This window comes from Eleutherodactylus coqui, chromosome 12, assembly GCF_035609145.1.
Source record: "Eleutherodactylus coqui strain aEleCoq1 chromosome 12, aEleCoq1.hap1, whole genome shotgun sequence".
In the NCBI taxonomy this organism is placed as follows: Eukaryota; Metazoa; Chordata; class Amphibia; order Anura; family Eleutherodactylidae; genus Eleutherodactylus; species Eleutherodactylus coqui.
In genome coordinates, this window is record NC_089848.1 from 10,543,283 (window position 1) to 10,556,189 (window position 12,907).

Sequence of the window (12,907 nt, forward strand, 5' to 3'; positions counted from 1 at the left end):
TCTGATCCTGGTAGTATAACCTCTTGCATGCCATAATCAATAGCTACTGCAGTATGTAAGCAAATGATAGGGGCCTATTAGACCCTGCCGCTCGCAGAGTCTGATGGATTGATGTCATAGGCTTAGTAGAATGCACTACCTAAGTAATGAAGTGTACTATCCTAAAGATTGAACGATTGCATCTTAATGTCCTCTTAGAAGACTTAAAAAATAGAGTAAAAAAAGTTCAATAACGTTTAATTTAAAGAAAAAATCCTTCACAAAAAAGACATATTAAAATATTAAGCTTTATTAAATATCTCTTAAAAATCATTCACACAACAGGCACAGTAACGGATATCGTGTGATTGATCCTAAGCTGGGCTAGAACAAATATGACCTACCAGAACGCATACCGAGTTATCGGCCAATAAGAATGTCGACGACGAATATCTTGATTATACCTTAGATAAATCTCTGGTATATCAAGAGAAGGTCCTGTCGCATGGCATGTGGTATGCGCTCATTAACAGTGTATAGTAGCCTATGTCCTCTGATAAATACACCATTCAGAAGCTCATCTATAGTAGGGTTTGCATATTGATGCGTTCAGAGAGCAACTAATGCTCTTCCTGTTTACTCTGGGGGATAATGGGTATTTTCCATCTTGGCTAATTGGCAGGTTATACCTTTAGACCAATTTAGATACAATAATTATCGCTCAAAATTATCATTGTGTAACTGCACTGACATCATGCAGTTTTCGTTACCCCTTTGCTCATCGTTGTCTTTCAGCGTGCTGAAAGACGATGATGAGCCTTATCAGGGATTCAGATTGGGATACAGCTGATACTATTGTTTCAGCTGTATCCCGTCCCTGATAACAGGCTGAGTATGAAGAACAGAGAGGTCCAGCTCTGTTCTCCATACCCGGCACGGAGCGCTTGGCTGTATAACAGCCGGGCGCTCTGTACAGAAAACATCTGGATGCAGAAGATAAGCGGTCACACACCGCTTGTCTTCTGCATCCTCTGCTGGGAGCGCTCGGCTTTATAACAGCCGGGCGCTTCCAGCGGGGAACAGCTGTACGCAGAGGACAAGCGGGGACACCCCGCTTGTTTTCTGCATCCTCTGCTCCCAGCGATCGGCTGTATAGCAGCCGGCGCTCGGAGCGGGGAAACAGCTGTGTGCAGAAGACAAGGGGGGACACTCCGCTTGTCTTTTGCATCCTCCACTGGCAGCACAAGGTGATCGCTCATCTTGAGCGATCATCTTGCGCTGTAAATGACACAATGATGATCGCTCAAAAGTCGCTTGAGCGACATCTTTCGAGTGATTATCGTTGTGTCTAAATGGGCCTTTTGTCTGATTGTAGGAGGTATGAACTACTCAGACAGTAAGTGACTCATAGACCAGCAGTAGCTCAGGATTTTTCTCGCCGCTAGTTTTCTGAATGGCGTATTTATCAGAGCACATAGGCTACTATACACTATTAATGAGCCCATACCACATGCCATGCGACAGGACCTTCTCTTGATAAACCAGAGATTTATCTAAGATATAATCAAGATATTCGTCGTCGTCACACTATGTTATTGACCGAGGCAACCTACCTTTAGGGCTAGAGTTGCTGCCAGACTCTCTGTTTATTTTGGTTCTCTTACCACCTACCTTAGCCGAGATACCATTGATTAGCACTGGATCTTGAGCTTAGATGAGTACTATAGGGCATTCTTAGTACATCTTCTTAAGGTTGGTTGTACCAACCTCAGGGATCACAGGGTCAGAATATAGAAAGAAATTGAGGTTGAGGCAGGACAACCCTATACCCTGGACAATTAAACTAGCATTATTGCTACGTTAAAACTAGTCTTGGCTATTGATGAAATTCCCTTTTTTTGGGACACTGGGCTAAAGGCAGACTCTGTACCTGATCCTCGAATAGACCCGGCGGGGCGCCTAACCAGATACAAGAAGGTGCATAACGGAATGAATCATCTGTAAATCTGAAATTGTTTTTATGAGGCCCTCTTCCTTTGCATATTATTTTATGAAAGTATAATTAAAAGTTACGTTTTAGTTTCTAAAGGATTTCAGTCTGTGAAATTAACGAATAAGTCTACTGATCCCCCTGCAGCTGTGATTTCTAAAAAGTGTTAAAAAAATGTATATAAATTTGGTATTGCACTAATTATGCTGATAAAAAGATTATCAGGTTATTTTTACTGAATGGCGTACGATGTAAAAACAAAACCCCAAACCAATGGTGGAATTTCTGGGGGGAGGGAGGGTTCCATCTCCCCTCCAAAAAAAGTAATAAAAGTTCTACAACACATTATATGTACACCAGAGGGGTGTCATTAAAAAAAAAACATCCCCCCCAAAAAACAAGCCCTCATACGGCTATGTCAACCAGTTATGTCTTTTACAATGCAAAGATGAAAATAGTGCAGCGTCCGCAGAGCAGGCCCACAGCCGAGGAGACGGTGGGGTAGACATGGTCACTTGTCACAGCAGCTCTACTGTCCTCTCCCCAGTTCTAGGTAGAACGGGACCCGTCCACATCACCACAGTGGGAGTTCACAAGTAAATGAGCAGGGGTTGTAACCAGACATAATTACCTGAAAGTCCTTATTGGTCACAGGTGATGCCACCATTCCTTCCTTTGGTGCAACTCTTCTTGAGAATAAACAGAGCCCACACAAAGTAGTACTGTTCTGGACACACCAGGAAAGGTCGATGATGTCCACTTTACTGAACAACTTAGAATACAGTCCAATGGCAATATTTAGCTAAGCAGCAGTGGAGGTACATGGGGCATTCATACAAAGTCCACTTTCCAATTATCTGTGTTTTGCTTACTTTCCTGGAAGAAAAGCTCTCAACACTGGCTTGCTCTCAATAACTCACAGGATACTTGCAGTTACATCCGCGGAGGTCGTGCATCCAGCAATCTCTCTGCCTCCCCCATCTTCTCCACACCCAGACTAATGGTAATCTGAGAGCAGGCAGACTCTACCTTCCTTTTCCTCTCTTCAACTTTCTCCTCTCTCTCCTCTCTCTTCTTTCTTGCACCTTGCAAACACACATATGTAACACAGTCATGTGACTCACAAAAGATACATTCCCAGGCAAACCTAGACACTTAAAGGGGTTGTCCCGCGCCAAAACGTTTTTTGTTTTTTTTTCAATAGCCCCCCGTTCGGCGCGAGACAAACCCAATGCAGGGGTTTAAAAAAAAAAACCGGATAGTACTTACCCGAATCCCCGCGCTCCGGTGACTTCTTACTTACCTTGCGAAGATGGCCGCCGGGATCTTCACCCACGGTGGACCGCAGGTCTTCTCCCATGGTGCACCGTGGGCTCTGTGCGTTCCATTGCCGATTCCAGCCTCCTGATTGGCTGGAACGGCACACGTGACGGGGCGGAGCTACGAGGAGCAGCTCTCTAGCACGAGCGGCCCCATTCAGAAGGGAGAAGACCGGACTGCGCAAGCGCGTCTAATCGGGAGATTAGACGCTGAAATTAGACGGCACCATGGAGACGAGGACGCTAGCAACGGAGCAGGTAAGTGAATAACTTCTGTATGGCTCATATTTAATGCACGATGTATATTACAAAGTGCATTAATATGGCCATACAGAAGTGTATACCCCCACTTGCTTTCGTGGGACAACCCCTTTAACCCTTGAGGGGCTGCAGACATGCAATAAGCATAACACTGATTCATGCTTAAAGCAAAACAAGGACGTACAAAAGCACAATACAGACATAAATCATCCAAACACACTCTGGAACTTTCCATTCACTTCAGGCCACTACAATAGCATCGTATGCAAAAAATAAGGGTTAAAGCTATTTTGCCAAATTTCACTTCAACTGTTGCAACAGATTGCGGAGATGTAACCTGTCTGTAGCTCCTCTACCTGACTTCATCTAGTTTGCATACAGGACATACTGCTCTCTCAGGTAGGCTGGGATCAAATGCAACTAATAGGCCCCTAATCAGAGAAAATAAGTCCTAGTTTGTAGTAAAATACCTACTAGATTCGTAAGGAGCCTCTTCCCTGGGTGTCTTCAATCAGAACCTATTGCTCTCTGCTGGACCTTCTAACACATCCCCTTTTATTATATACAGTATGTACTTTCTATGACCATAGAGATAGATACTGTCTCTGTACACTAGATGGAAGCTGCACTTTATGTCAAGGTAGAATTGCTACGCACACTTGTATACTATAAATATGTGTGATAGGTAGACGGATGAGAATTTCCTACATTTCAAATAAAAAGAATAATATTAAAGATTTGTATAATATAAAAAATAAGCAATGCAATGCAAAACCTACAGTGACCAAGTAAGTTACCTCCCAACCCAACTGTGAAGTAGTGTGAGTCACGGTATCAGAGGCGTAACTGGGTTTTTTTTGGGTCCCAATGCAAATACCCAACAGAGTTCCCACCTACCATGTGCCATTGGTGTTGCTTGTGTGGTAGAGAGGCCATTCGTTGCCCTCAGAAAGGATGGTTCAGGTGCATCTGCCCACTCTGCATTCTCTATATGTGGTATACTATTAGTATAATCCATTTCAAGGCTCTCTATATTTAGTAGAAACAGTGTAGAGGGGCTACCTAGGTTTCGTGATCTAATAAGTGTAACACATGCCTTCATTTTTCATACACTTTTTTACTGCACTTTTTCCATAATCAATCACTGATGTGAACGTATTGAATTATATTTTGCACAGTAGTGTTAAGTGCATAATATTTGTACCATGTAGTACGTGTGCAAAAGACACGCATTGTAGTGAATTGTCAACAGCACTGAGCATGCAGCTTTGTCATAATAAACCTTTGTAATGTTTTGCTAAGAGACAAGTATCACACATGTTGTAGACTTTGATTGGTTGACGTTGTAGGGGTTGTTATACTATGTAACCTCTTGCAATAAAGCAGAAGAACTGCTAGAAACACTCATGTGTTGTTTCTCTGTATTCTTCCACGATATATAATTAGGCATATCTGATTGATAAGGCTAGGATTCCCTTTGAGTATCACCTAAATTAAGTAATTATTCCAACATCAATAAACATTACAGTTTGTTATAGTCTTCATTATAGTATGGCATAGCTACACTACCGAACTAGCAGAAGTCCCATTTAAACCAAATTCACTCAAAGCAGATAGTCTTGAAGTTGAAAATCAAGCCTTTAACCCCTTGAGTGGCACGCCCGGAAATTTTCCGGGACGAGCTCCACTGCTCATAGTGACATAGCCCGGAAGATTTCCGGGCTATGTATCACTACGGGAGCTGCAGAGCACAATGCCACAAGCTGTGACAGTGTGCTCTGCCTGCACAGACCCCCACAGAGCAGTGCAAGGGCTTTGAAAAACCAGCAGAAGATATTGCCGATATGTCGGCAATCTCCTGCACTGGTTTGTTTACAGGTTGCCATAGAGACCATCGGCTTGTCAGAAGCAAGCCGATGGTCTCTGTGGCAGGGAGAGCTGGTTGTTAGCTGTCAGAGGACAGCTAGGTACCAGCTCTTAAAGCAGAGATCAGAGAAAACCTCTGATCTCTGCTGTGTTAACCCTTTACATGCTGCAGTCTATGTGACTGCAGCATGTAAAGGGCTGTCACTGCAGCATGTAAAGGGCTGTCACCATCGGACACCCGGAATGTGATCAGGGGTCCTGATGGGTCCCTGTGGAAGTCCCCTAAAGGGAAAAAAAAAAATTTAAAAAAAGTAAAAAAATTATTAAAAAAATAGAAAAAACACTTGTCTCCCTTTACTTTGTAAAAAAATCAAAAATACAATCACACGTGTGGTATCCGTGTGCGTCGTAATGACCCAGAGAAGGAAGTTAATACATTATTTAACCCCTTAATGACATGGCCCCTTTTTTTCTTTTTTCCCCATTTCCTTTTTTCCTCCCCCCTGTTTAAAAAAATCACAACTTGTCCCGCAAAAAACAAGCCCTTATATGGCCGTGTCAATGGAAAAATGAAAAAGTTATGGCTCTTGAGACGAAACTGCAAAATTAGTTGAAATTCAGTGATTAGACCATTTTAAAAAACCTGCCCTGGTGGGCACGACAGGGTGGTAGGAAACCCGCCACTCAAGGGGTTAAAGGGGTTCTGCCATTAAAAAAAAAAAATTTTACTCACCTTGCCTGGCCAGGACGATCACCAGGCATGTCCCCTCCAGCCGGCATCTTTTTCTGTGGCTTGTAGAAGCAGAGCAGGAGCGGTCAAAGTGACCGCTTCCTGTTCTGCTCCGTCCGTCAGCCACTTCCGAGGGGAACGGACGGGCCGCCCACAGCAAGCACATCACAAGCAGTGCTTGCTGTGGGCGGCCCGTCCGTCCTGGCTGCATATTTCTTTTTTCAGCCGCACTTAAGCAGCGCTGCTGATTAGAGCCACCTGATTGGCTCTTCGGCACCACATGACTACACAGCGTGCACGCGCATTGCCTTCAGCAGACGTGCACTACACACTACAGTTAAGCAGACGTGCACTACACACTACACTTAAGAAGCACGGGGTTAGGTTTAGGGTTAGGTTTAGGGTTAGGGTTACCTAACCCCAACCCTAAACCTAACCCTAAACACTAACCCTAACCCTATACCTAACACTAAAACTAACCCTAAACACTAACCCTAAACCTAACCCTAAACCCTAACCCCGTGCTGCTTAAGTGTAGTGTGTAGCGCACGTCTGCTTAACTGTAGTGTGTAGTGCACACGGCTGCAGAAGGCAATCCGCGTGCACGCTGTGTAGTCCCGTGGTGCCGAAGAGCCAATCAGGCGGCTCTAATCAGCAGCGCTGCTTAAGTGCGGCTGAAAACAGTAATATGCGTCCTGGCTGAACTCCGAAATTCTGCGCGTGCGCAGTGGAGACGCGGCCCGTCCTGACTCCTGTCAGAGGGCACCTCTCCACTGCGCATGCTCGCGATCCCGGAGCAGCGCAGCTTGTGGAGGAAGAAGAGGAAGAGCAGCGCCTGCTGGGAGATGACCCCCCCCCCCATATCAACAACAACAGGAGACAAGGTAAGTATTATGTTTTTATGTTTTAGCAGCCATTAAGCCATGGGTTCCCTGGGTCCATTAGGCAGACCAGGGAACAATGGCTGCTAAAGCATAAAAACATTATTCATGTCAGAACCCCTTTAAGTAGAATAAAGGCATTCAGCATTTCCAAAAGCTTCTGGTACATTCTTCTGGGCTAATGCTGAAGTATCACATAAAGTATTTTACTTGAAGGGGTTCTCCAAGATTAGGATATTGATGACCCATTCTCATGATAGGTGATTGGTGGAGCTTTGCCGCTTGGAACCCCCACGATCACTCAAGCTCCATGGTCTCTTTTAAGGCTAGTGACGTTATCATGTTCATTTATCATGTAGCCTAAGTGCAGCTCAGTCCCATTCAAGTGAATGAGACTGAGCTACTATATAGATACTACCACTATGAAATGTACAGTGCTGTGCCTGGTGTGCAGTAAAGTGTCACAGCCTCTTTAAACAGCTGATTGGTGAGACTCCGAGATAGTGATTTGATATTGAAGACCGATCCGGAGGATTATCCTGAAGACAGGTCATCAGTATTTTAATCCTGGAAAACCCCTGTAGCAGAGCAATTTAGAAATAACTGTATAAGGCTCTGTACACATTTTCGGCAAAGGCTCTGTTGAGAGCCTCCGACACTGATCCGGTATGAAATGCCGGACAAAAAAGCTGTGCATGCAGGACTTTTTTGTCAGGTAAAAATGCAGGACAGGTGCAGGAACCGAACGGACCTCATTTTAGCCAATGGGGTCTGTTCGGCACAGTTTGCTTTTGTTATGAGACGGATCCGCTTATCCAGGAGACTTTGTTTTCCTGCTTCCATACTTGAGCAGGAAAACAGAATGCTAATGCAGATATGAACTTAGCCTAAAATATATTCATTAAAGTTACATTAGAAATGTGTGATGTAGAGCCAAGGTGACAATTGTGCCGGTACAATGTCCGACTCTGCAGTGATGACCTTAGCGCCAGGATCCAGGGTTACGGTGGTAGAGGTCCATCCTAGTGCCACTTCAGTAATGCTATGACATTATGACATTCCTTGTGTCCTTGCTGCATAATTGTACCAGCAGCTGCCAAAAGCTAGGAGGCCACAAAACAGTAGTGGATCTCTGAATACACTAAGCAGAATATGCTCTGCACAGGATGCTACATTTTAGCAAGCGTCTAGCAGTGAATAGAGATTTTGGGGATTTACCAAACACAGATGTCAGTTTGAATTATTTCTTTGAAATCATATGTAATCATTTTCTTAAAATGTCTTTCAGCGAGTGCACATTAATTGGTGTGTGGGACTATTTTCTGTCCCCTGGCATGCAGCGCTACATGCTTTTAGAGGATAATTAAAAGAGCATCTAATAAATATTTCACATTGTTGCCAGTGAGATGTTAATTGCAATAGACAACATTTATATTTAAATTATGATGTGCGAGTTTTGCACCCATTGCTGTTTCACTACCAGAATTGCTGATATCTTCTAAAGCTGACATAACTAATCTATAATCTTCCATTGTGGTTTTGCGGATAGTGATATTGCCAAAAAATGCTGAGGCTTTTAGTGCAACTGAAGCAACATTTATTGACACAGCTGCAAGATATTCCACAGTGCCGCACATAGATTACATAGATTGTAATCATCATTTATGGAGATGGAAAAGTGGGAAATAATGTACCAGTCAAAAGTTGTAGTACACCTCAATTTTTCCAGTTATTTTTGACATTAAAACAGTTCATGTCCAGCAAATAATGTAAAATGGTTGAAAAGTAAGTAAAAAACATAACATTTGAAAGTTTAACCTGAAATGCAACATAGTATGAATTTATGATTTCACGCACACGCCTTTTTTCATGGAATACATCAAGGACAGCTGCTCTGCAATACAGAAAGCATATTATGGTTTGAAATAGGATGCAAACCATTCCTAAAGGTGTCTCAACTTTTGTAGATTACTTTCAAACCCTCTGATTCTATATAATCAGTGTTGGAACAGACTGCATTACAATTCTCTGTAGAGCAGAATTTAGACAGTTTTGCTCTTCTGGATAGAACTTATTGTTATTATAATGGCAAGAAAAAGGCAATAAGAGAAGACAGACAATTCTAACACTTAGAAGTGTATGTCTGTGCCACAGAAAAATTACAAAGACAGCTAAAGTGGCAGTCAGTACAGTTTCCTATACCATCAAAAGGCACTTGGAAACTGGAGGAAACTCTGTCAGAAAGAGGTCAGACCAAAGGCCACTACAAAATCAGATGACAAGCTTTTGAGAGTCAACACTTTGCGTGATCAGCGCCCCACGGCACAAAATGTTCCAGCACGGCTTAATGCAGTAAAAAATAAACAAGTTTCCATTTCAAATGTGAAGAGAAGACTTCTATCTGCACGTCTGACATCAGCAAGAAGGCCGCTGCTAAGATTGCAAAATAGAAATATGATTTGGCTGGGCCAAGCAGCACCTCCAGTGGACTACTGAAGAGTGGAAGAAGGTCTTATGGACTGATGAAACAAAATTTGACATTTTTAGTACATTTTGCAGGGTTATTGTACATTGTCAAGTAGGTGAAAGGATGGTTGCTGACTGAGTGACACCAACTCTCAAGCATGGAGGAGGAAGTGTGATGGTCTGGGGCTCTGTAGTTGGATTCAGAGTTGGCAACTTGCCAACTCTGAATCCAGAGTGACTGATACACTGGAGAAAAAGGGCTACTACAACATTTTGATATGCCATGCAATGCCCTCTGGTGTACTCCTGATTGGTCAGGGGTTCATATTAAAGACAATAATCCAAAACATACTTCTAGATTATGTCAGAACCACTTAACAAGACAAGAAGAAGATGTAGGATTCAAAGAATGGAAAGGCCTGCAGATTCTCCAGACTTAAACCTCATTGAAATTGTTTGGGATGAACTGGACAGAGGGGTGAAAGTAAAGTAACCTACAAGTCCAGCACATTTGTGGGAACTTCTGCAACAATGCTGGGAAAAAATTTCTGAAGAATATCTGAATACAATTGTATAAAGAATGCCTCCATTGTGTAAAGCTGTTATATCAGCTACAGGGGGCGACTGTGAAGAGTCAAAAATCTAGATTTAATTTGGAGAAGCAAAGTTATTCCATTTTTATTCAACTTAACTTGTTTATTTGTTCTATGGTTTCATTTCAAAGTGCATTTGAGACATTAAACTGTGTAAATATCAATAAAAACTGGAAAAAAGTAAGGTGTTCTACAACTTTTGCCCAGTAGCGTACATTTGTTGTGCACTATTAAAATATTTTTCAAGTGCCACAATGCCCCCATAACAAGACCAGCCACAGTAATCCCATTAGTTGATCACTCTGTCTCCACTAAAGACCCAGCCACAGTGTCCATATAACATATTTAGCCTGCCACACTTCCCTCATAACAAAACCAATGCTCTGATATAGAAGGGAGCCTGCAGGTACTCATAAGGGAGGAGTAAGTCTGTGACAGATGCATAGTCCTGGACACAAAGCTTCTACCTGTCATCTATGCCTCATACCCCTTAGGATGCTTTCACAGAGCCGTATGTGGAACTACACTTGCTATTACGTAGCATAGTTGCGCATGAACAGGGTTTTCTTTCCCCTTCTCGGGCTGTTCAAACTCTGCGCTAAAGTGCAGTGTTTGAAAAAAATTGTGGTAAGCTAGGTCCTGCCTTATCTTTCCTGCACACAGTTAATACTATGGCAAGTCCAATCTTTTCTCGCCTGTACAATTAATTGGCAAGAATCCCGATAGTGAAAATGAAACCATTGAAATCAATGGTTTTGTTGTGTTTTACTATGTGGCCGTGATTATCACCACTTTCTAGAAAAAACAATTTGCAACTTTTTCTCTTTTAACGTTACTCTGAACACTTTCCCGAAAAGTGGGTGGGGCTTGTCAGAGGGGGCATGGCTGCCTGGACTATCAGATTTATATATTATTTACTCCAGAAACTAGAATAAATTACACCAGAAATGTACGCCAGGGTGAACCTGGTGTACATTCCTAAGAAGGTGCATGAAGGAGCCAGATGCGCTCAATTCATTAAAAGTCGTGTCTCTTCATATATTATGCAAATAAGGAAGATGGAACAATACTTCTGCAGCGCCACCTATTGGATGGCAGCATTCTTTCAAATCAATGCTTGACCCCTTCTACAGATCTTTAGAGCAATGATTGGGAATTGAAAATCAAGCCAGAATCTATACACAGACAGCTGTTTCGGGCTATTTGCCCCTCATCAGTGTGCAGTAGGATCCTGACTTGGCTAGTGAGAGGCCTGTGATGTGGGTTGGGAGGTGTGTCATCTCTCCTTAAGGAGAGCACTAAGAAGGAATGTATGGATTCTGGCTCTACAGGTATAAAGAAATAATAGCAAGCATTGTCTAGAACAGAGGTCCCATCCTTTTATACCTATTAAGCCCCATTCAGCTCTCAGTGATGGTTGAAAGCCACTTTCAACAAAAAAATGGGAGTTTTTAGATTACGACCACATGACAACCTTGGCTGCAACATACATTGCACAGCCTAAGATCGCACTTTGGCCCTGCAACATTGCATCCTAATGTAAATTAAGTCGCATAGCAAGACACAGGTTGCCGCAATTATGACCTTACATTTACAAGTTATCCAAAACTGATGAATTTCTTGTGGATATCGGGCCGCAACAGCTTGCGAGTCACAATGCAACCAAATTCACTTACACTAGGATACAATGTAACAGGACCATAGTACATTCTTTGGACATGTGTCACAGCCAAAGTTGCTGGGTATCCCTGACCTAATGCGGAGAAACGTGAATTTGTGAAATTGCAAAGATTTCCTGTTAAATATCGTGAAATTTGACCCTAGTATTATATCATCTGAATGGCACTTAGATTATGTCTTTAATATTGTCAATTGCCAGTACATACAGTATGGTCAGAAGTCCAGACTCTCATGCCAACCCATGTAGCAAGGGTTCATAAGCCATATGTGGTTGGGGACCACTAAGTCTAGCACAACTGTACACACAATAAGGGAAAACATGGCAGCAAGTTCCCTCAAAAATTAGACCTTCGCTTCATGGCTGTTTTTACTAGCACTATCCGCCCTTGAGCAGTTGCACCTCTTAAAAACTTGAAGGGGTTTTCCAGTGATAAGATATTGATAGCCTTCCTTAAGATATGCTGTGTTTTTGATCATCAGGTTCCAACTTATCAGCAGAATGTGGGGTGTTCAAGGTGGCCAAGGTAGTCTAGTGAGGTATATGGCCACTTCATTTTATAAATGGGCACATACAGGTTACTGTGCCTGGTACTACAGCTCAGTCTCACTCAAGTGTCAATAAATTGAAGGCATACACCTTAGCCTGTCTAATCAAGATCTCTTGTTTTTACAGCTATTCAGCTTTGTCTCCCTTCCAACTGATGTATTAGAAATTGAAGTAAAAGACAAGTTTGCAAAGAGCCGCCCAATCATCAAACGATTTTTGGGAAAGCTCTCTATGCCAGTGCAGAGGCTTTTGGAAAGACACGCCATTGGGTGAGCATTGCTTTGTAACTTAAGGAAAAGAAAACTCCTACAGCCTATGTAATTTTATACCTTATTTATATCTCCAGTGCCCTACAGAAGTTTGGAAACTCCAAAGCGCTTTTTCATCCCGTGAAATGGTGGGCAGCTGAACAGAAACCAAATGGACTCCATCATAGTCAATGGGGTCTGTTTGACGCTGTTCAGTTCAAGAGAAGGATCTTTTTGGCCAAGGGATTCCCGTTTTCTGCTCCTATAACGGAACATGAAAACTGAATCCCTGACATGGATGTGAAAACGGCCTTACTCTGTAACAAAAACAGCTTAATCTTCCAACT

At 42.7% G+C, this 12,907-nt stretch overlaps 1 protein-coding gene across 2 annotated transcripts in view; it reads left to right on the forward strand.

Annotated features, from left to right (window-relative positions):
- The window catches only part of HECW1 (HECT, C2 and WW domain containing E3 ubiquitin protein ligase 1), a 327,801-nt gene that overhangs the window by 218,978 nt on the left and 95,916 nt on the right, over window positions 1–12,907 (forward strand). The window contains exon 8 of one of the 2 annotated variants that reach the window (XM_066584919.1): window positions 12,439–12,581. The exons of the other annotated variant lie outside the window; for it this stretch is intronic. Coding sequence (XP_066441016.1) covers window positions 12,439–12,581 — 143 coding nt within the window. The remainder of the gene's footprint in view (window positions 1–12,438; window positions 12,582–12,907) is intronic. 2 annotated transcript variants of the gene reach the window in all.